The 22,465-nt window shown below is 41.6% G+C and overlaps 1 protein-coding gene across 1 annotated transcript in view; it reads left to right on the top strand.

Annotated features, from left to right (window-relative positions):
• Window positions 1-22,465, top strand: part of UVRAG (UV radiation resistance associated) — a 99,973-nt gene that overhangs the window by 51,465 nt on the left and 26,043 nt on the right. Inside the window, exon 12 of the mRNA XM_010007185.1 lies at window positions 14,977-15,055. Coding sequence (XP_010005487.1) covers window positions 14,977-15,055 — 79 coding nt within the window. The remainder of the gene's footprint in view (window positions 1-14,976; window positions 15,056-22,465) is intronic.

The following is a 22,465-nucleotide window of genomic DNA, read 5'->3' as shown; positions in this document are numbered from 1 at the left end:
TCTGCAAGATTTTTTCAGGATTAGCTCCTGCCTGACATCCTCTTTTCCCAGCTATTGGAGAGTCAGTTCTAGAGCTCTCCCAGGACTTCAGTTGCTATAACTTGCAGGATTTTTTTCTAAACTAATTCCTCATGTTTCTCACCTGCTCCTCACTGAATTGAACATAACAATTAACAGGCATTATTCCATTTCTTAATTTCAGTAACCTGTCCTTTAGCAGCTTTTAAACCCCAGTGTAAACTGTTGAGTAATAACAGTGAGGTTTTCTCTATTCTCAGTCTTTATTATAACACATTAAATCATGCTTATTGACTAGGTTTAATATTTTTACTTGGCTTTGTAATTTTTTTTCCTGGACTGAATGGTTGCCTGAGATGCACATTAAAAGCTTCTAAAAACCATGTATTGGGGAACAGCTGATGTTTTCACTCAATTTCATAAGTACTTGTGTCTTTTTCTGATCTTGTACCATATAAATATGTTACTAAACGTCCAAGTTTCTGCACCAGCTTTTTAAACCCCTTATTATAAGGTGATTAAATATTTTGAGAGCTTTGGGGATGTAAGTTACGACTGGAAAATCCTTTATTTGCTTCACATTTGTTTACTTAGATGTTCCAGGTCACTTACATCTCAAGGTTCCTGTAGAAGTATTCAGTTTTGTCTGCTGCAATTAATGTTAAGGTGAAAGAGTCCAACAGAAGTAGGAGGCTGTGGTGAGATCTCAACATTCATGTCTGGCCACATTCTTGAAGGTAGAATGAGGTAGAGAACACCAGCCAGTAGCATATAATATATGGTGAGCTTTGTAATATTAGAGATCTTAGTGTTTGTAAACTGTTTAATAACTGCTCCCTTCTTGTAGTGCATAGAAGAGTTTTGGTCCATAGACTTTCTCCCATAAATTTTCTCCCATAAATCTACTTTTTATGACTTTCTGAACCAGCAAGGGTAAGGCAAGAGTGTAATTTTTACTAAATATCTCCTTAATGCACCACTTCAGTGGTCTGTGACAACTTCTCCAGAGTGTATCAAACATGTAGGCAGAAAAAGTACCACTCCTTAGATGTTCTGGACTCAAAAGATTTCAAACCAAAGGATGGATCCATAACAGCCAATTTCAAGCTGCTTGGGACAGCAGCATGTGCCTCCTTCCAGGGACAAATGTGCTCACTGAATGAGCCACCTAAATTCAGTTCTTGCAGAACTGAAACCTGGCACTTCATCACATCCTCATAAGCACAGGAAGAATGCTGAGATTAGACTATTTATGGTATGTTCTGACACTGTCTGTCAAGCCCTGCATCTGTTAGCCTGGTCCCCCCTTAACAAAAAGGATGGACAGGCTGGAGAGGGTCCAGGGAAGAGCCACAAGGATGATCAGAGGACTGGAGGACCTGCCAGATGAGGAGGGGCTAAGAACACTGGGTTTGTTCAGCCTGGAGAAAAGAAGGCTTCAGGGAGACCTTATCACCATGTTCCAGTCCTTAAAGGGTGGTTCCCAAGAAGATGGAGACTCCCTATTTACAAGGAGTCCCATGGAAAAGACAAGGTGTCGTGGGCACAAGTTGACATTCCAATTGGAGACAAGTCAATTTCCCCCCATGAGGACAGTCCAACATTGCAATAGTCTCCCAAGGGAAGTGGTGGACTCCCCCATATGGGGCAGTTTGAAGTCTCAGCTTGACAGGGTGCTGAGCCACCTCCTATCAACTGGAGTAGTACCTGGAAAGGTTGGACCAGATGGTCCTTGAGGCCCCTTCCAACCTGGCGTTATAGGATTCTGTGTTTTTTAAATTAAAGATGTCTTCCAGTGTAGAGTAAAATAAGGAGTGTGAGACATAGTTTGTGATGCTACCTGTGTTGGTGGTGCTGCTGTTGTCCTGTTTTTTAGTTAGTTTTCAATTCTCTTCTTTGAATGCTTATAGAAGCTGAACGTCTCAGAAAATAAATGCCTGCATTTTTCTGTCTGGGAGCTACTGAACCTTTTGAAACAGTCTCAGTCTTCTTGTTAGTTTTAAAGAGAGTACAGTAAAGCACACTCATGCCATCTGTGTGGGAGGCTTTTGGCACCTCTTGTTGACTCCAAGCCGTGCTGGGTTGCTACACATTTTATAATTGAAACTTCAAATGACACTTTAAAACCTGCCAGTTGGATATTTAAGAATAGAGATGGCTTGAAAATACTTACACTTCTCTAAGAAAAATAACATTCTATGGATTTTCATCACCTTTCTGGTAGCTTACATGACTCTGGACAAGTGAAGTGACCATTCAGAGCAATTATTTCTGTTGTATTTTTGCATTCTCATTTGTACTGTTTATTTAGAAAGATTTTTCAAGAACCTTTACTTCCCTGCTAGGTAATTTAGAAACAAGAATGGCTTCAAGAAATAGTTTTGCTAATATTTTTTCTCTATAATAATATTAAATTTAACAGTACATGCAGTATGTTCTGGCTCATAGAGTCATAGAGTGGTGATTTAAAAAGGCCTTTGTGTTTAAAAGGCAATAATAAGGTCATAGTTTTCAAGTGTAGCTACTGAGGCATATACAGTCATTTCAGAGTTGTCTCCTCTCAAAGAGGTGCTATTGTTTTTTTCTATTTTTTATTTTTCTGTTGTGTGTTTAAGTATTGAACTTGTTGCCTCCTATTGTTATAAAAGTGAAAAATGTAGATGCACAGTTTAAAAATTAAGTAAGAAAAAACCAAACAGGCCCTTCACAGTCATAGGAGAAGCCTGATCTCATCTAGTGTATTTTTTGCAGGAACATTTGTCATTAGCTGAGATAACAGGAAACTGCTGTAATGGTTTCCTTGGCATTTTATAGTCTATAGGAAGATTTAAGGTCTTTTCTTCCACTCTACCTGACAAATACAGACACCAACAGGCTGAAGGTGACACAAACAGCTGCAGTTCAGTTTAAGACATCTGCATTCAAAGGCATCTGACCTCTTTGCTGTTCTGTTTTATGACTGTTTTTTCACTTACCTGGGGAGCCAGACAGGTGTGTGAAATGGCATGAGGAGGAGTGAAGCTGCATGTGCTGCCATTTACCTGTGGCCTGGGTGTTGAGGACACTTGAAGAACTGAACTTGATCACTTTCTTTGCCAGAGCTGTGTTCTGGAACTGAAATTAAGCTTTGGGAGAACTAGATATTGAGAGCAATTAATATTTTTGTTTCTGGAGAAATAGCATTAACTGCTTGAATTTCTATATCAAGTAACAGTCTTGAGAGACACTTAATGTGCTTGTTAGTTTTGAAACAAACCTTGACAAGCTATTTGCATTTTTCATTTTTGAGGGAATCACTCCATGGCATAAAAGTGGGAATGGCTTAAGTAGCATTGATAGGTAGTTTCATGATTAGTTCCCTGACTTGCCTGGTTGGAATGACTTCTAGTCTGCTTGCTTTTGTATGTTATGCCACTTTTTGTCCTGCCTGAGCACCTCCTGTTGTCACTAGGATATTTGCCCTACTGTGTTCTATCAGAAAACAGGATCAAAACAAATAGTGTGTTTGCAGTTAAAGGTGAGGTCTGATCTTAAAGTAATTTTCCAGAAACTATTTCAGTGAGACATCCAAACTGTATTTTTCTGGAACTCAGCTTCATCATCATTGCAGACTTTGAGCATGCCAGGAGATTGTAATTATTAGTAATTAAATTATTAGTAATTTTTTGTCTTGCTATTTGATTTAGGTAGGTGTTCTAAAACATGTTCTGAGTTAAGGTTGGGAAGATCTGCTGGCATCAGGAAACAAAATGTGTGTCCAGCCTGTTGTATCACAGGGGTACTCCAGCATTCCAAAAAAACCTGGAAGTCTCTGGATTCTGATACCTTAAAACAGTTTCATTTCATTGTAGTAGCCCAACTGGGAAGTACAAAGGCATGAATAGTAAAAAACAGGTCTTTTTTTACTGGCATGAGGCAGCCTTATAGCAACTGGAGAGTGTACCAAGCATGAAATGCAACTGCTCTTGTTGGGCATTCAGAGAAGTTCTAATTCCTCAAGGATTGAAAGCCATGAGTGACTTTTTCCTGATACAGCTCCTGTAGAACTAGAGCCCATGTGCAAGTGCAGGGCCAAAGGGCTGCAGTACTGAGTGTGTGCATGTTTACTCATCTCCATGGCTTGCTGGTCAAGTCTTGAATTCAAACCAGCAGGTTGGTTTAGCCCAGTTTAGGATGCTTTTAATTCGTTGAGGGAGCCACATTTGAGAGAAGTTAAGAAGTTAAGAGCAGTCAGGCCAGCTGTATTTTTAACCTGCACATGCTAAATCATTTATTTTGGTATGTTGCTGTTGCATTTTAAACACTCTCATTTGCACTCCTAAAGAAAACTCCCATTATAATGTGTGTGTTAAGTCATGCAATCTTAAGTTACTGACAGTGTAAGTTCTGATGGAAAAGCTTTCATTTTTCAGGCCTGTGTGTCAAGCAAGTTTTATATCAAAACCAGTTCTGCTACCAGACTGCTTCCAAATAACCTTTCTCAATGAACTGTGTTGCCTTTCATTTTTCTTTTATTTTCAAGTGTGACAAGCTGGATTTGCAAGAAAGTAGAGATAAGTGTTGGTGATCAGGCATGTAGGGTAATTTTGGAGCATTTGGAAACCACTTGTTGAATGAGTGTGGTCTAAAAGTGGTTCTGACTCCTGCTCCCTTGCTCCTGTTTCGTGGGGTGGGAAAATCAGTCTCAGCTGACTTACTACAGCTAAGGTGGTTATTGCTTTGTGCCTGGTAACAGATAAGCCACTTGCAACAAAGCAGTCTCAAAAACCATGACACAAGCAAGTGAAGAATAACTTTTTCACTGACATGAACATCTTCCCACTCAATTGAGAAGCCTTTAGTCATTTTTGGTGCTTTGGCTGAGATAATAAAATGGCAGCTTTGGGAAGAAATCTTGGCAGGCTTGAATCAGATGGAGGGAGATGGTTTGTTGAGAAATCTAATAGCTGTCAAAGCAAAGTTGATTCTTTCTGGTAGATTGAGTGTGTGTTAAGTGTTCAGCTTTATTGCTCAAAGAATGCTTTTTGCCATGAACTTATCTTGAACTGTGATTTTTACGTTCCACATTCTTGAGGATATTTAGCTAGAATCTAGGGTTATTTTATTCTTGGTCTCCAAAATAATGCTTTTGCCTTAATTTGGTCAGCAAATATTATTGTGCGTAGATGAAGAATTAGATCAGGTGTTCTTTAATAAATGTAGATACTTCTAATACTGTTTCTGGGAACCAGGAGCTTTTACATCCTACTGCCCAGCCTGAAAAAGCAGGTTTTGTTTACTGCAAAGGATGGGACCACTGACCCCAGACATCTACAGCTGAGAAATGTTACTGTGAAGACATCCTAGTCTTAATTTACTCCCACTGGAACATGATACTCCCAATGAGATTAGTTTTCAAAACTTTACTTCATTTTTCAATAAGCAGAGACTTGACTTGTATCAAGTGTCCTCTGGTTAAAAGTGATCCTTCAGTGGTAGGGAGATAGGAAGTTGCGATAGTGAGGTTGTCAATTGTGTCCTCACAGATAGTCCATGTGTTGGGGTATCCATCCCTGTGTGCCTGTAGCAAGCCTGGAATTCAAGCTGAAAGATTTCTTGGGAATGCACAGTCTGCAAAGAGCCATCAGTGTCACTTGTTCTGTGGATTGCTAGCTGTATTTTTGAGGTATTTCAAGGGTTATTTGCCAAGCTAGTATAATGAGACCCTGTTGTATATATCACAGAATGGTCAGAGTGTGAAGGGACCTCTGGAGACCATCCAGTCCCACTCCCCTGCTAAAGCAGGATCACCCAGAGCACATTACCCAGGGCTGCATCCAGGGGCTGGAATATCTGCAGAGAAGGGGACTCCACACCCTCCCTGGGCAGCCTGTCCCAGGGCTCTGTCACCCTCCCAGGCAAGAAGTTTTCCCTCCTCTTTCAGTGGCACTTCCCATGTTCCAGCTTGTGCCCGTTGCCCCTTGTCCTGTCCCTGGGCACTGCTGAGCAGAGTCTGGCTCCATCCTCCTGCACCCCCCCTGTGCTACTGGCAGGCATTAAGAAGGTCTCCCCTCAGCCTTCTCTTCTCCAGGCTGAGCAGTCCTAGCACCCTCAGCCTTTCCTCATAAGGGAGATAAATCAGTGACTGTTTTAGTGAGAACTGCCCGACTTTCATAACCTGAGTCTCTGTTTCCTGTTCCTCTGTACAGCCTGCACATATTGAAGCTATTGTACATTCTCCAAGAGCAAGGTCACAGCAGTTACACTTCTTAATAGAAAGATGGCAGTGCTTCTGCTTTCCATTATGTTCTTGTTGAGCTATTCAGATAGGCATTTGGAATATACATTGCATAAAGTGGAGCTGCCAGCATGTTTTCCTTTCCCAGTAAACTAATTATCTTTGTATTGTGTAAAGCTTGAATGAGGATGTGCTTTTTTCCCCTTGACAGTTTGTATTTTTGTCATCAACTTTGTTTTACAAGTATAGCTTTTTCTCTCAAGTAGGAACTCCAACCCATATGGCAATCAAATCTGAATTGACTTGTGATTTGTGAATCATATTCATGTCTTAATCTCATCTCTAACAAAGCAAAGTGCATGCTTGTAATCCTTTTTCCTGCCTTTCTGTTTGATGTCAGCATTGCTCCCCAGGTGGGTATCTTTTGAAGTTTAACACTTTTCTGATCATGCTGATGGTTGGCAGACTAGTTAGCTGTTCCTGGTGGGCCAGTAGTCACCTTAAGGTTGGTTTGTGGCCTCCACCATCAACTGGTACATTGGTATGAGAAGGATCTGAAGCACTTAAACATTAGGAAGATACTCTTTGCTGTGAGGGTGGTGAGACCCTGGCCCAGGTTGCCCAGAGAAGCTGTGGCTGCCCCGTCCCTGGCAGTGTTGAAGGGCAGGTTGGATGGGGCTTGGAGCAGCCTGGGCTGGTGTGGAAGGTGTCCCTGCCCATGCAGGGGGTTGGGACTGGATGATCTTTAATGCCCCTTCCAACCCAAGCCAGTCTGTGATTCCAGGCTCAGTGTTGGATCTGTAGAATTAAGATATCTGGTGGTGACGGCAGTTTCATTCTGTTGTTTTATAGCTGTGTTCCTTCCAGCAAGCTCTCAGCTGCTTGGGTCTGCTGTGTAAGGTCTGTGATAGAACAGCTTATCTGAGAAGAAGCAGGGTTTGAAGCTGTGCAGCCAAAGCTTCTTTTGCCTTGCTCTTCTGGTTGGAAGCGCTGGGTGTTTTGGTGCCTGTGGCTCTTTAGCAGCCTACTTTTCCTAATGCTTGGCTTGAAGTTTCTTGGGGAATAGTGGTTTCAAGTGAGCAGGCTGGACAATGGTAGTCCTTCTTTTAAGCTTTTCTTTATTCAGGTTCAGAGAAGTCCCAGAACCTAAAAATAACACAAGTTTTCTCCTCTGGATACAACATTCCTTTACAGTGAGCAAACAGGATGTGGTTAGGTTGGAGGGAATACATGAGCTTCTTCCTCCTCTGCCTGCCCCCCTTGTACCCCCCCAAAAAGGGGTGAGATTGAAATTACTCAAGCATCAGTAAATATTTAAACCTTGTTCTTGTACACTCCTCATACTTCAGTCATATCAAGCAAGAACTTGTGCATTTTTCAGGTCATTATCTTATCTGGATTGGGCTGTTTAGTCCTACCTTCCTGTAGGGTGTCCTGTCCCTGAGTTTAAGCTTGAAATTCCTTATTATTCCAAACTACCCTATTTTTGGTAGTGCTGTGTGAGGCACAGTTGTTCCCTAGATGTGATGGATGACTCTTTGCTGTCACACTAGTGACTGTTACAGTCACAGAAATTGCATCAGTTCTTTATCTGTGTAATACTGAAGTTGGGTTTCAGCTGCTTTCTGCCAAGTCTGCTCCACAGTCACCTCTCTGCAGCCATTCTGCTCACTGTCCTTGAAAACCAGAAGTGAACGGAAAAGCCATGACAAGTCTGTCCTCTGAAAAATTCAGTGGATCCAGTTGGGCAGGAAGTATCAAAGGTATTGCAAGTGGTGTGAAAATACAATGATACTGGCTTCATTTAATCCTAGAACCATAGAATGTCTTGGCTTGGAAGGGACCTCTAAAGGTCATCTAGTCCAACCCCCCTGCAATAAGCAGGGACATCTTAGACTGGAACAGATTGCTCAGTGCTCCATCCAGCCTGACCTTGAATGAAGTTGGTGAGCTTCTCCTGATAATCAGTTAACTACTGGGTAATTACGTATTCTTAAAACATCAGTGTCCTTATTGTTAATTTAGCTTGCAAAGCTACAAATATTAGCAGTCCTTAACTTGCAAAGCCACAAATATTAGAAGTCCTTAACTCTTGAATCACTTTAAAAATTAAGGCTGTATAGCACAATTCCAAACTAGAGTTGGAATTCTACTTTTATTTGCCAAGTGGGATGTAATATGCTATTTAAACTGTGCCACACTTCAGCCTGTGGAAAACAGTTAGATGTGTAAAAATAATGATTTTACTGACTTCTTCCCTAAAGACTTTTCTGAAGTAGAGATTGAACTTTGAGACTTTTTTTATATTATTTGGGCTATGCCAGAAACCTGAACCAAAGAGAGAATAAAAGACTTAAAACATATGGTGTAAGACCAAAGTAGAAGCAGGTGAAAGCAGTTAAAAATGAAGCAATTTCTTAAGCTTTAAATATAGTTTGTATTAAAGACAGACGGTTATAGACAATAAAAATTGGCCACCAATATATTGGTACATATGTGATTTTTTCTGGATACAGAGGAGTTCATAAATCACAGAACACAACAATAAATGTATTTGGGCTTGAATTAATAAGAGATACTTGAGGTCTGAAATAAATGTATGGAATAAGGATTCTTCCAGCTTTTCCTAACAGTTACCATCTGAGTGAACCAAAAACCCTGTGGTGATTTACTGCATGTTCATCAAACACTGAAGTTACTGTGTAAAACAGCTCAAGATTAGCTGAGGCTGTAAAATTAAATGAGATTTTGATGGCTGATAAGTGCTTGTCTAAGGTCAGCTGAAAAGGTAGGAAGGTGAAGTTCTTAGTGGTTAGAGTAGGACATTTAGCCCAATTTATTTTTGAGTTGTAAGGAGGATGATCATCTGCTTGAAACACTGAAATTAGGCAGGCCTCTAGTTTTCCAGGATCAGTATCTGTGGGCAACATGAGCAGTCTTTTAAAGACCTTTTTTTCTGTAGTTATGTGAATAAGCACAGAATGGTTTGGGTTGGAAGGGACCTGGAAAGCTCCCCCAGCCCAACCCCCCTGCCAGAGCAGGGGCACCCAGAGCACATCACACAGGAACGTGGCCAGGGGGGTTGGAATGTCTCCAGAGAAGGAGACTCCACAGCCTCTCTGGGCAGCCTGGCCCAGGGCTCTGTCACTCTCACAGCAAAGAAGGTCTTCCTGAGATTCACATGGAACCTCCTGTGCTCCAGTTTGCACCCAGTGCCCCTTGTCCTGTCACTGGACATCACTGCACAAAGCCTGGCTCCCTCCTCCTGACACTGCCCTGAACGTGTTTGGAACCAGGGATGAGGTGGCCCCTCAGTCTCCTCTTCTCCAAGCCCAACAGACCCAGCTCCCTCAGCCTTTCCTCAGCAGGGAGATGTTCCCCTCCCTCCAGCATCTCTGTGGCTCTGCCCTGGGCTCTCTCAAGCAGTTCCCTGTCCTTCCTGAGCTGAGGGGCCCAGAACTGGCCACAATATTCCAGATGTGGCCTCACCAAGGCAGAACAGAGGGGGAGGAGAACCTCTCTTGACCTACTAACCACCCGCTTTCTAATGCACTCCAGGATGCCATTGGCCTTCTTGGCCACAAGGACACATTGCTGCTCATGCTCATCCTCCTGCCCACCAGGACCCCCAGGTCCCTTTCTCCTCCCCTGCTCTCCAGCAGCTCAGCCCCCAACCTGCACTGGTCCATGGGTTTGTTCTTCCCCAGATGCAAGACTCTACACTTGCCCTTGTTTGATTTCATTAGTTAGTTTTCTGATTTTTAAATACATCAGTATTAGTGGGCAGTTTTAGTTGGAGACACTGTGGTAGCAAACTTTCTACCCATGCTGTCTTATAAACCCCTTTGTTTTATTAAGAAATAACAAATACTTTTTATAAGGACAAAAGCCACCAAACCTGCTTCATCCAAACTGTAGGCATCTCCCCCTAAGCTGTGAATATGAAAAGGAAACATCCTGGTAAGAGGTTTTTCTCTACCTTCTACTACTGAAATTTCTCAGATCTACTTTCCAGCACCACTTAAACATAGCTTTATATCTTGATATGATCTGGATATCTTGAATCATGAGAAATAAGGCTGAATCCAACACTGGGAAGTGAATTAGTCAGGAGGGATAAAGTTTATTTAGAGGGAAGTGTTACTATAGCTGAGATACATTGTGGTTTGAACTAGCTTTAGAGATGGTACATCAGACTTTTTTGTGCCTGAAGCTTTAGAACTGCCAGAGGACCTGCTTTATGTGGCAGCTCATGTTTCCTTAGGAAGTGTAGCAGTAATTAATAGGACGTAGGTTGAAATAAAGCAGAGGCTAGACCCTGGTGGAGCCCCACTTCACTAGCACTTCCATTTTCAGCAGTAACTGTTGTTTAACTCCACCCAAAGAGTACTTACTGCTCTGTATTCATTCATACTTCATCAATATCAATTTCCCCAGCATATTTGTGAGCATATTATGCCATAAAGTGCCAAGAGATTTATTTAAACTCCAAGAGAAATATGACATTTCTGTTTCTAACCTGTTTCTCAAAGCTTGAAATTAGGTTGTTCTGACAGTTTTACTCCTGAAAAATCTGATCCTTTTTTATGCCTAGTTTCTAGTTGTTTGGTTTGTTTTTCCAGGTCTCTCTTCCACTACTTTCTCCCCATTCTCTATAAAGCAGGTGATGGTCATAGAATAGAATTATAGAATTGTCCTCATTGGAAGGGACCTTGAAAATCATCAAGTTCAACCATAACCTAAATCCCCCAACCGTAACTTGATTTACCTGTTCAGTGCTTAAATCATGTCCCTAAGCACCACATCTGTATTTCTTCTCAACACTCCCAGGGATGGTGACTTCACCACCTCTCTGGGCAGGCTATTCCAGTGTCAAAAGTCCAATGTTGACTGGTTGGAATTAAGGTTGCAGGTAGAGAGGAGATGCTTGTTCATGGGAAGCCTCTGAGCAGGTAAGGGTGGGATGAGTTACCATCTCTATTCTATGCTCTGCTAAAATGGAATTTGTCAGTGATAGTAAGAAGTGCCTTTTAACTGCCTCTGGTTTTTAGAGTGTTTTTACTGCTGCAGGTAGAGAGGAGATGCTTGTTCATGGGAAGCCTCTGAGCAGGTAAGGGTGGGATGAGTTACCATCTCTATTATATGCTCTGCTAAAATGAAATTTGTCAGTGATAGTAAGAAGTGCCGTGTAAAAACACTCTGATTTTTAGAGTGTTTTTACTGTTGCCCGTGAGAAATGGCAATGAAAACCTCTGCTTGTGAGACTGAGGAAACTTGGGTCTTGAATACATGTAGGTTAGCAGAAGCCTCGTGTGTGTTTTGAGGCTGGAAGTTTGGGATTGTTCTCCTTCACCAGGACAGAAACTGTTCTGTCATTGTGGGGGTCACAAGTAGAAAACAACTTTTGCCCAAAGTAACACGGCACGAAAGGGAAGGTGAGCTGTGTGTCTAAAAATGTCACACATGTGAATGTTTTATGGTTTATTATGGGTTTGTCTCTGTTCCTGCTGTGTGGTACAGCTGGGAAACACTGGTCATCTGACTTCTATCCCAGTGAATCCTATAAAAGAGAACACGTGACTCAAATAAATTAATGAAAACTTTGCATTTGTCACAGTCCCTGAGGATTAAAGAAGCAAAACATAAACCTTCCAAAACAAACACAAGCTTTAAAGATTGGGAACCCTCCTTGTGTTATCTTAGATCTTCAAGGCACATATTGACCATCTGGTTAAAATCAGTCTGGTGTGCAGTTTGGATCACTTTCATGCAGTGCTCTCCACCTTCTGAATTCAGAGGGGGACTTTTTGCATTTCAGCATCTTTGGCACAATTGTCAGAGATCCTAAAGCTGCCTTTCCATGTGCTTGCTAGTTTGTTATTCCCTTTTTCCTAGCACAGGCTCTTGTTGCTGATACCTCAGATGTCTTAAGTGGAGCAAGAACAGCCTGGGGTACAGTGGAAGCACAAGGTGCAGAAACAACTCCAAAAGGGGTTAACCTGTTTAGAAGTTAATAAATGTTTTTTGATGGATCAAGTGAATATTTGCTGAATTAAGCTCATCTTTGTGAGTCACTATGAAAATTATTACAGTGTGTTCTCTGTATACAGGAAAAAAGGTATTATATGGTAAACTCAAGGTGTGCTAGAGCTTTATTTTAAGAAGTCTACCCACTATTGAAAAGTAAAATTCCTTAATAACTTCTCTCAGATGATCCCTTCTGGTCATCACACAACAGACATCTGTGGCTTGTTTATTTTCTTCTTTCCACTAAACATATCACATTTATTCCTTCTAACTGTTCATCTTAGGGCAAGTATCTGTGTTCTGCTTTAAAGACCTTGATGATTATTTCCCCCCCCCAAATATATCAGCAAGAATGGAAGCAAGGAAGGTACATGCTGGAGTAGAGTGGGCAGGCAAATGCCATTTTGCATTTTATTGAGTGCTTTGTTGATTATAAAAATACTAAAATAGCAGTTTTCAAATGTTGGTTTTTTTTGAACAAGTATAAATAAAACCTTACACAGCAGACTTAAGGTGCCACAGTGAGAGAGATTCAGTTTACAATTGTGCTTTTCTAAGGAGCAGGCAAGAACTTCACAGAGGGAGCCAGCACTGAAAGTTGCTTTCAATTCTCCTCAATGAAACACTATCTAAAACATTGTAGTTCCTCTTCCTTATGTTTATTACTTATGACCAGGTTTAATGGGCAAGCAAGATAAGACAGAGAGAGAGAAAAAAGTTGGGAGTGTTTTTTCTCTAAGTCATAAATTTGCATACACAAAGACATCCTGTGTCATTTTTCAAGACTTTCATGTAAATGATTATGTTCTGAAGGCTGACAGGAGGATGTGTGTGGTTTACAGTCTTTCCAGATCAATTAGTGAAAGTTGAGAGGACAGAAATGTGAATATTAGCAAAGAATCAGTACCAGTGTGGTAAAGAGAAGAGCCTGATCTTTGCAGCTTAAGACAAACTGTGTAGGGGAGATGGTAGCAAACACTGTAAACCAGATTTTATCCTCTTATCTATCCTAGAAGTATCAAAGAGCTCTGTGTCTAGTCATGGCAAACATGTATACTATTATTAGGGAGTTAATGAAATACTATCTTCTAGGGAAACATGGCTTGTGTTCCTAATGGTACTTTTATAGTCAGGTTTGAATGAGTTTTATACTGTTAATTGTAAAAGTATCCTTTAAATCTAAATCCTGCTCAATTTGGGTAGTGTAATTGTAGATAATGAAATGAATTCCTTTTTATTTGGAGTTTACACTTAGGATAGTGCATAGAGGGTTTTTTTGTAGCATGTGTTCACTTGGAAAGATTTTATTTTCTTGCATGAGGAACTAGTTGGATTTATAGATCTATTAAGCAAGGTGAGCTAGATATATACTGTTCATGGTGATTTTATATTCCTCAACTTGAAGTGACCCAGTGAGTTTGAAAGTAGCATAAAACTTGAAGCTGATGTCTTAATATTTGATCTGCATGTGATGGTGACCTGTTAACCTTTAGCTTTAATGGCTCTATATAATGCTCCTTAAAAGTTGCAAATGTACTCTGCTCTGGGGCTGATTGATGATAAAATACACTTTGCCTAATCACCCCTCTAGAATGTGTGTTGTTTCTAGTAGATATTGATCTCCTGTATTTGTTATCTTACATTTGAGAGAGACTTTGGTTTCTGATGTAATGTGGGTTTTGTGCAGACAATACACTCAGCATCTTGATTAGGAGCTGCAGATCATACAGCTCTTCAAAAGGCAAAAGCCCTTCTCATAGTATAGTTCCCATAAACATGAAGTTTAGATTGTACTAAGATTGCTGGATTGGCCACGATGACCTCAGAACCTCTGCAGGTAAGGAAGAGTTAAAAAACAACCCAAAGAAACTCAGTGTACAAATATTAAAACTGCTTATAGGAACTGCTTCCCTTCAGCAAAGAATCATAGAATATACACATTAAATGATATTATTTAATTCAGACTGTCAAATAGTTTCAGTATATAAGGGACTAAGCTTTTGGTTCTCTACCCTCATGCAGCAGTTCAGACAAGTAAGCTGTACTGCTTTCTCATAAGCTGTATCTAAGTATTTAAAATTGTGAAAAATGCTTTGTTAAATAGGAGAAATAAACATTAGGGATATCATGTTTGCAAGGACTGTAGTGAACTCTGATGCTGTAACTGACTTAAGCCTTTGGTGGGTGTGTTGAAGGGAGAGGAATCACTGGTACCCTCTAAGTGTTCTTCTGGTCTGTTGGTAAACAAACCTGCAAATGTCTCCTGTGTGAGAAGAGATTTGAGCTCTTTCAATCACTAAATAACAATTTAATAGAAAGATAACAGCTCTCTTAAAAGATTATTTGTATTTGGAAAATAACTAACCAAATACATGTGGCTGAACACAGAGGGATAACATGGGACTGGTGTTCTGCTCTGTGCTTCTTCAAACATGCTTCGCTTAGTGAGAGGAATGTTGCAGCACTGTACCAGTCATAAAGCATCTTCTAAAAACCCAAAATACATTAGAAATGTAATTGATTAGCTGAATGTTGACATCAGTTTATCAGGCTGATTGATCGGAGTTGCAAAGCACATCCTGTGAAGGGAGTTCCTGGAAGAAGTGAGCAAGGGAGGGTTTTTAAATCTTTACCTTCTCAGATGGATTTTTGAAGTTTACTGAATAATTTCCCTTTAAATTAGTTTTTCTTTTTTTTTTTTTCTTTCCCATCAGATTTCCTTTATATCCAAAAGGAGGAGAGAAGCTTCAGTTTGAATATGGAGTGTATCTTCTTAACAAGAATATAGCACAGGTTGGTACCCTGAGATCTTCTCTTTTCTTGATACCCACTCTCTGCTTAGTGTCAGTAGGATGTGAGTGTGCATCCACTGTCCTGTGATGCTTTTCTCTGTGGTGAACATCTGTGAACTAGTGGGGGATGTTCTTCAGATCATATTCTTCACTTACCTTGTTTCTTTGTGCTAGAGATTTTCTTCTGTGGTGATTAGAGGAAGGCTCGTCAGCAAATAATGAATCTGTTATATGAGAAAAGGCTGAGAGACCTGGGGCTGGTTAGTCTTGAGAAGAGAAGGCTGAGAGGGGACCTCATTAATGTCTATAAGTATCTGCAGGGTGTCAAGAATGGGCCAGTCTCTGTTCAGTGGTGCCTGTGACAGGATGAGGGGAAATGGCACCAAGTGACGACAAAGGAAGTTCCACCTGAACATGAGGAGAAACTTCTTTCCTGTGAGAGTGACAGAGCCCTGGGACAGGCTGCCCAGAGAGGCTGTGGAGTCTCCTTCTCTGGAGACTTCCAAGACCAATCTGGACACGTTCCTGTGTGAGCTGCCCTGGGTGTTCCTGCTGCAGCAGGGGGGTTGGATGCAGCACCTACTGTTGGAAAAGAATCATAGAATCCCAGAATGCCAGGTTGGAAGGGGCCTCAAGGACCATCTGCTCCAACCTTTCCAGGTACTACTCCAGTTGATAGGAGGTAGCTCAGCACCCTGTCAAGCTGAGACTTCAAACTGCCCAGTGTGGGGGAATCCACCACTTCCCCTGGGAGACTATTCCAATGTTGGACTGTCCTCATGGGGAAACATTTCCCTCTTTTGTCCAATGGGAATCTGCCAAGGATCAACTTGTGCCCATGACCGCTTGTCTTTTCCATGGGACTCCTTGTGCTGAGCCACCTCCTATCAACTGGAGTAGTACCTGGAAAGGTTGGAGCAGATGGTCCTTGAGGTCCCTTCCAGCCTGGCATTCTAGGATTCTATGAAATGCTTCACAGGTCTTGTCCTTTTTTTCCCAGGTTTGTACTTGTAACAGGCTAACATGGTGAATTTTGTGATTCAGTGCAGCCTGCAACCCCAAGCTTCTTCTGCACAGCAGCAAAATAGTCTGTTCTGAATTTGTGTAGGTGACTCATGTAATTCATGTTTTACATGCAGCACCTTAAATGTATCCTTAAAGATGCACCTTTCTGTTCCTAATTGTGTTTCTGATTTGTTGGCATAACTGCAAGTGAGGAAAGGTGGGTTCAGAACTCAGCCTATGCTTTGTGTTGTCTGCATCTAAACCTAAGGGGCTGTAGTAAGTGGACAAGGAGTAATGGATTAAAGCTGGAAGAGGGGAGATTTAGATTAGACAATAGGAAGAAATTCTTTAGTGTGAGGGTGGGGAGACCCTGGCCCAGGTTGCCCAGGGAAGCTGTGGCTGCCCCATCCCTGGCAGTGTTGAAGGGCAGGTTGGATGGGGCTTGGAGCAGCCTGGGCTGGTGGTAGGGTTCTGTGCCCATCTAGTTGGAACTAGATGATCTTGAAGGTCCCTTCCAACTTAAACCATTCTATGACTCCATGAGTCTATTAATTATCAGGTCATGAGTTTCAAATGTTGACTAGAACTGTGGTGTAAAGCCTAGACCTTGGTGGAGCCCCACTTCACTAGCACTTCCATTTTCAGCAGTAACTGTTGTTTAACTCCACCCAAAGAGTACTTACTGCTCTGTATTCATTCATACTTCATCAATATCCCATTTCCCCAGCATATTTGTGAGCATATTACACCATAAAGTGCCAAGAGATTTATTTAAAGTCCAACAGAAATATGACATTTCTGTTTCTAACCTGTTTGTCAAGGCTTGAAGTTAGGTTGTTCTGACAGTTTTACTCTTGAAAAATCTGATCCTTTTTTTATGCCTAGTTTCTAGTTGTTTGGTTTGTTTTTCCAGGTCTCTCTTCTACTGCTTTCTCCCTATTCCCTCTCCCAAATTGAAGTGAAGCTTCTGGGTCTTTCTGTGTTGTTTGTTTTTTAAGCTTGAATTGCATTAACCATTTTCCAGACTTCTGGTATCTTGCCCATGCTTAGTGTATTTTGGAAGATAACTCCAATGGCTCTGAAATTACTTAAAGGCTAAAATATCTTAAGATGAAGTTAATCAAGTCCTGCTAATCTTGGAAATTCACTTAACCAAGCTGTTAATAGAACATAGACTGAGACTCTTTGTTGCTGGTATTAATAATGGCAGCCAGCTGTTCACACTTGACTTTCATAGGGAAGACTAGTGAGAAAAAGGGATTAAATATTCTTTTCTTCAACTGCTTTGATAGCTTTCTCTCTCCATTACTATCAAATCAATGCTTTCCTTAATCTCTGCTTATGTAAATATATTAGCTCATTCAGTAACTTGTGAGTGGTGATGCTGCTTGTTTTGCTTTTCAGCCTTTCATGTTTTTGTTCCTATTCTGAGTTTGCTGTTCAGTTCTGTGGTGCAAGCCCTCTGTGCTTCTTAGTTGAGATAATAAACTCTTCATTGAGCCCAAGTGGGTAGTTTTTCCAGTTCTTGTAGTCTGGGTTAGTTGGCACTTGTACCTCTAGTATTTTTTTACAGAAACTGTCACCACTTCACTTGTTTTCCTGTTTCTCTCTTGGACTTGTCATCTCTGAGTTGTTGGACCTACTGAAATCTCTCATTCTCATTTTATCCTTGTCTAGTTTCTGAAGGACTATGGACAGTTGAGCACATGGTCACTCAACTGTGATGCCTTCCAAGTCCTTGCAATTGATTTCTGAAATCATTGGTATGTGTTTAAACTCATAAAAGTAAATGAAGCCTTTAAGTACGTAGTTGTGTAAAAGAAAGTTTCCAAATTTTCATGGGGTCACTAGTCCTGGTACAAGCTGGAGTAGTTGGTGGCCAGACTTTGAAGTCTGATTTCTTCACCACCAGTGGGTCAGATGTTAATGCTTGAACTTGTATGCTGTTGAGTATAAAAACACAATAAAAGTCAATAAGAATTTTTGAGGGGTATCTACTACTTATTTAATCAGGGAAGTGTTACTGAAGTCCACATCAACTGTTGTGGTCACCTTTGTTTTGATATCCTTGGTCAATTATTGCAGCTTTTTATAGTTCTGCCAAGGGGAAATTCCATGGTGAAAGCAGCACAAAAGCAGAGCAGGTAGATAATATTCAGAGATACAGCACAAAATTGCTGTACTCAGGGGCTGACTTGATCTAAAACCCTGTGTGTGTCCCTTTGTGTGTCCCTTTGGAGGCTGGAACTGTTGAGTTTAAGTAGCTTTTAGAAGATCTTAAGGCTCTTTCAAGAAAAGCTTCCAGATAAGCTTAGTTCATGTCAATGTATGAAAATAAGTTTGGATGGAGAGTGAACAGCTCCCTCTTCCTTGTCTCTAGACCATCACAACCCATGAGGGAATATTTTAAGGCCCAAAGGCATTGACCTTAAGTCAGTGAACCAGTCCTGCAAATTATGCTGTCCTGAATAAATGTGGATTGGTTACTTAATTCCCTTTGGCTGCTGTGGGAAGATTGGAGGTAGCTGGGAGGAACAGTTCTGACCCTCCTGGAGCCTGAAGAGCTTGGGTCTCCATCAACCTAACTTATGTCATTCATGCAGATCATCATCACTGTAGGTGAGAAACAAAGAGCCCAGAAAACACTTGTGTTAGCTTAAAAAAAAAAAAAACCACTTGAAAAGATTTGTATCAACTTCCCTGGTTTCACAGATTTAAATTTGTTCTTCCTTTCACCTGGAAAAGGAACCTGGAGTTCTGGGGAGAGGGAGAAACCTGCACAGGAAAGAAACGAGACTGATATAAAATAAAATGACTGAAATAAAAAAAAAAATCTTCTAGAGATAAAGTGGTACTGTTTTGTAAAACAGCAGGATAATAACAATGAAAACCACATCTTGCACTCTGGAGAATTGAGCTGGAATTAGAAGCAGCTCAGTGCTAGCTTGGTAAAGCATTTATTTGGAGAAACTTGCTTTGCTGTTACATTCCGAAGTCAAAACAATGTGTGTTAATTCCGAGAGATCTTAATAACTTCCATCTGTACGTGAGCACAAATTGTTTCAATCCCCATATTTTCTGTTGGTAAAATTGAATCTCTCACGAAGTTCACAGAGTAGCTTTTTAAGTTGGATAATATTAGGTAAGACCATAAATTTCCAGTGAAGAATTGAGCTCTTTGACTCTAACGAACGTAGAAATGTGATTATTTTTTTTCAAAGGAAAATGAGTGATTTATGTTTAATAATATCAACAACCCAAAAACTCTGTCATTCCAGAGCATCGTCAAAGGTGAAGCACAATCCAATTGCTAAAAATGGCAGTGAATTTTTTCAGCTCTCCAAAGCTTTAGGGACTGGGAGATCATTCAGTAGGTAGCTGGCCCTGCAAACTCTGCCACTACTGTGGAGTATCTGAGGAAAATGAGGCTTTAGTAGGAGAAAATGAAATGAACTGCCTTGGTTTTCACAGTGGAGGAGCTGAGATTACACCGTGAACATCTCGTGATAGTGGATGAATATTAGGAGCTCACTGAAGTGGTGTGAGGTGGTTTTTTTTGTGGATGATAAGCAAACACAACACAGCCAAGCTGCCATCTCTCTCCGTGCTCATCACTGAACAGAAAGTGCATGAGGCACACTGCTCAGCTGGTGCATAGAATCATGGAATGGTTTGGGTTGGAAGGGACCTTAAAAATCATCAGGTTCCAACCCCCCTGCATGGGCAGGGACACCTCCCAGCAGCCCAGGCTGCTCCAAGCCCCATCCAACCTGCCCTTCAACACTGCCAGGGATGGGGCAGCCACAGCTTCTCTGGGCAACCTGTTCCAGTGCCTTCCTACCCTCATGGGGAAGAATTTCTTCTTGATGTCTGACCTCAATCTCCCCTCTTTCAGTTTAAACCCATCACCCCTTGTTCTGTCACTACCCTCTCTGGTAAAAAGCCCCTCCCCAGCTTTTCTAGAGCCCCTTCAGGCACTGGAAGGTGCTCCAAGGTCTCCCTGGAGCCTTCTCTAGGCTGAACAGCCCCAATTTTCTTACCTGTCTTCGTAGCAGAGCTGCTCTGGGCACCAAATCTTACTCCAGTTCATGGCTGGTGTTTGTCAGGGAGGCTCTGCAGTTGGTGGCAGTCAGAGCATACCTTCTGAGGCATCACCTCCAGGTTTTGTGAAATCTTTTTGTTTGTAACACTCCATGAATTAAGGGTTGGGTTTTTTTTTTTCAGTTGAGGATGAATGCATGCTCAGGATCACCTTACAAGACAAGGCTCCTCTTCTGATCCAGTTTTGATTTGTTTTGTCAGACAACTGTTAAGTGATGTTAGACTGATACTCCTATTCACATTGGCATGATTTGCTCAGCTTTGGCCAAAGAATAGTTCTGCTTTCATCTGACAGTCATTAGCAACAGATGAACTTTGCTATTTGACATGAAAAAAATCACTCAAACAGTCTTTTGTCAGCTCCACCAAGGATGTTTGTTTTCACATCAGTACACCAGAGATCCAAGCAAGGATCTTTGTGTCTAGCCCTACTTTTGTGTGGCCAGGGTGGCTGTGTCCACATGGTGGCAGACAACATTTACTTGCTTTGTTTAACCTGCTAGAGGACAATCAGCTAGTGTAGCTCTCTTGGGAATGGCATTTCTTGTTTCAATTACTTGTCTAATGCATGAGGTAAGTAACATTCAAAGAAGCACAGAAGAAAAGCAAAATTCTTCTTGATGTATTTTAGTTGCAGTGAAAGGGATATATTTCTATATAGAATAAAAGTTCAATGCTTATGTAGTGTTGCCATGTGTAAGATACTGAACTGAAATGCAGCTCCTAAACATGAAATGAGGCAAGATGTCCAGTTCCTGGCTCTCTTAGACTCTCTAACATGTGAGAAAATCAACTTTATAATAGAAACTATTAAACTTTTCCATGGGAAGCTGAATGGCAGAAATGTTAGGGCTAGAAATTTGTTTTGGCAATAAACACTCCAGAGCAAAAGTGTCTTTAAGAGTTCTGTGGGTATCGGTGTAGATGCAGTGGTTATGACCCTTTGAGTGTAGGATACTGTGACTTGCACACTACATCTTTTATGAGGCCCCTAAACTAAGATCATAAAACATACAGTTCAGAAAGAATGCACTGTCTGAATCTGAGGCCAATTTAACTGCTTAGGGAAAAGTGTTCTTGAAAGAGCACAGGTTGAAGCCAGAGCTGAGTCCTCATCTTGTAAAGTGCCAAGCATTCATTTTAATGTTAAGAGGAAGGGACTGCACCTGAAAAACCACAAAGTACCTTCTCCAGCTGTGTAGAGCCAGAAGTTTTTAGGAGAAGTTTCATTCCTGAAAGTCTCTTAGGGTAGCAATGGGCTGATACCCAGCCAGATCATTCTGAGTTGGGGAACTTACATATGTTTTTTGCAAACTCGTTGGAAGATTTTAATTTTTTTTCCCTTTCCTATCACTCATGCCAAGATAAAATAGGTTGAAATGAGACTGGATTAGCTGTAACAACAGTCACCCTTTCATTCAGATGAAAGCCTGCCTCTCCTTGCCCACAGGCAGTTTGTACTGATCAGCAAAGGCCAATGTTAGCTTGTGGGGGAGCTGATCTTGGCCCTCCAACCTGTACTGATCGCAGCACCTGCAGCTTGAGTTCAGGCAGTGCTGGAGGCTGTGCTGCTTGTTCCGGTAGACAAGGTGGGTTGAACAACGTGGCTGGGTAGAAAGGGCAAGTGTAGGGTCTTGCACCAGGGGAGGAATAACCCCAGGCACAGGTACAGGTCAGGGGTTGGCCTGCTGGAAAGCAGCTCTGGGGAGAAACACCTGGGAGTCCTGGTGGACAACTAGTTAACAATGAGCCAGCAATGTGCCCTTGTGGCCAAGAAGGCCAGTGGCATCCTGGGGTGCATTAAGAAGAGTGTGGCCAGCAGATCAAAGGGACGTCATCCTTCTCCTTTGTTCTGCCTTGGGGAGGCCACATCTGGAGTATTATGTTGAGGTCTGGGCCCCCAAGTTCAAGGAAGACAAGAGACTGCTGGAAAGAGTCCAGCAAAGGGCTACAAAGAGGATTAGGAGCATCTCAGTTATGAAGAAAAGGCTGAGAGAGCTGAGTCTGTCTAGCCTGGAAAAGAGGAGACTGAGAGGGGATCTCATCAGTGCTTATAAATATCTACAGGGTGGGAGTCAGGTGGATGGGGCCTGACTCTTCTCAGTAGAGCCCAGTGACAGGATGAGGGGCAATGGATGCAAACTGGAACACAAGAAGTTCCATCTAAACATGAGGTAAACTTCTATACAGTGAGGCTGATGGAGCCCTGGGACAGGCTGCTCAGAGAGGTTGTTGAGTCACCTTCTCTGGAGACTTTCAGAACTTACCTGGATGTGATCCTGTAGCACCTGCTTTAGCAGGGGGT

Source organism: Chaetura pelagica, unplaced genomic scaffold, assembly GCF_000747805.2.
Source record: "Chaetura pelagica isolate M959 unplaced genomic scaffold, ChaPel_1.0 scaffold430, whole genome shotgun sequence".
Taxonomy (NCBI): Eukaryota; Metazoa; Chordata; class Aves; order Apodiformes; family Apodidae; genus Chaetura; species Chaetura pelagica.
This window is presented reverse-complemented; position numbering and strand designations above follow the sequence as displayed.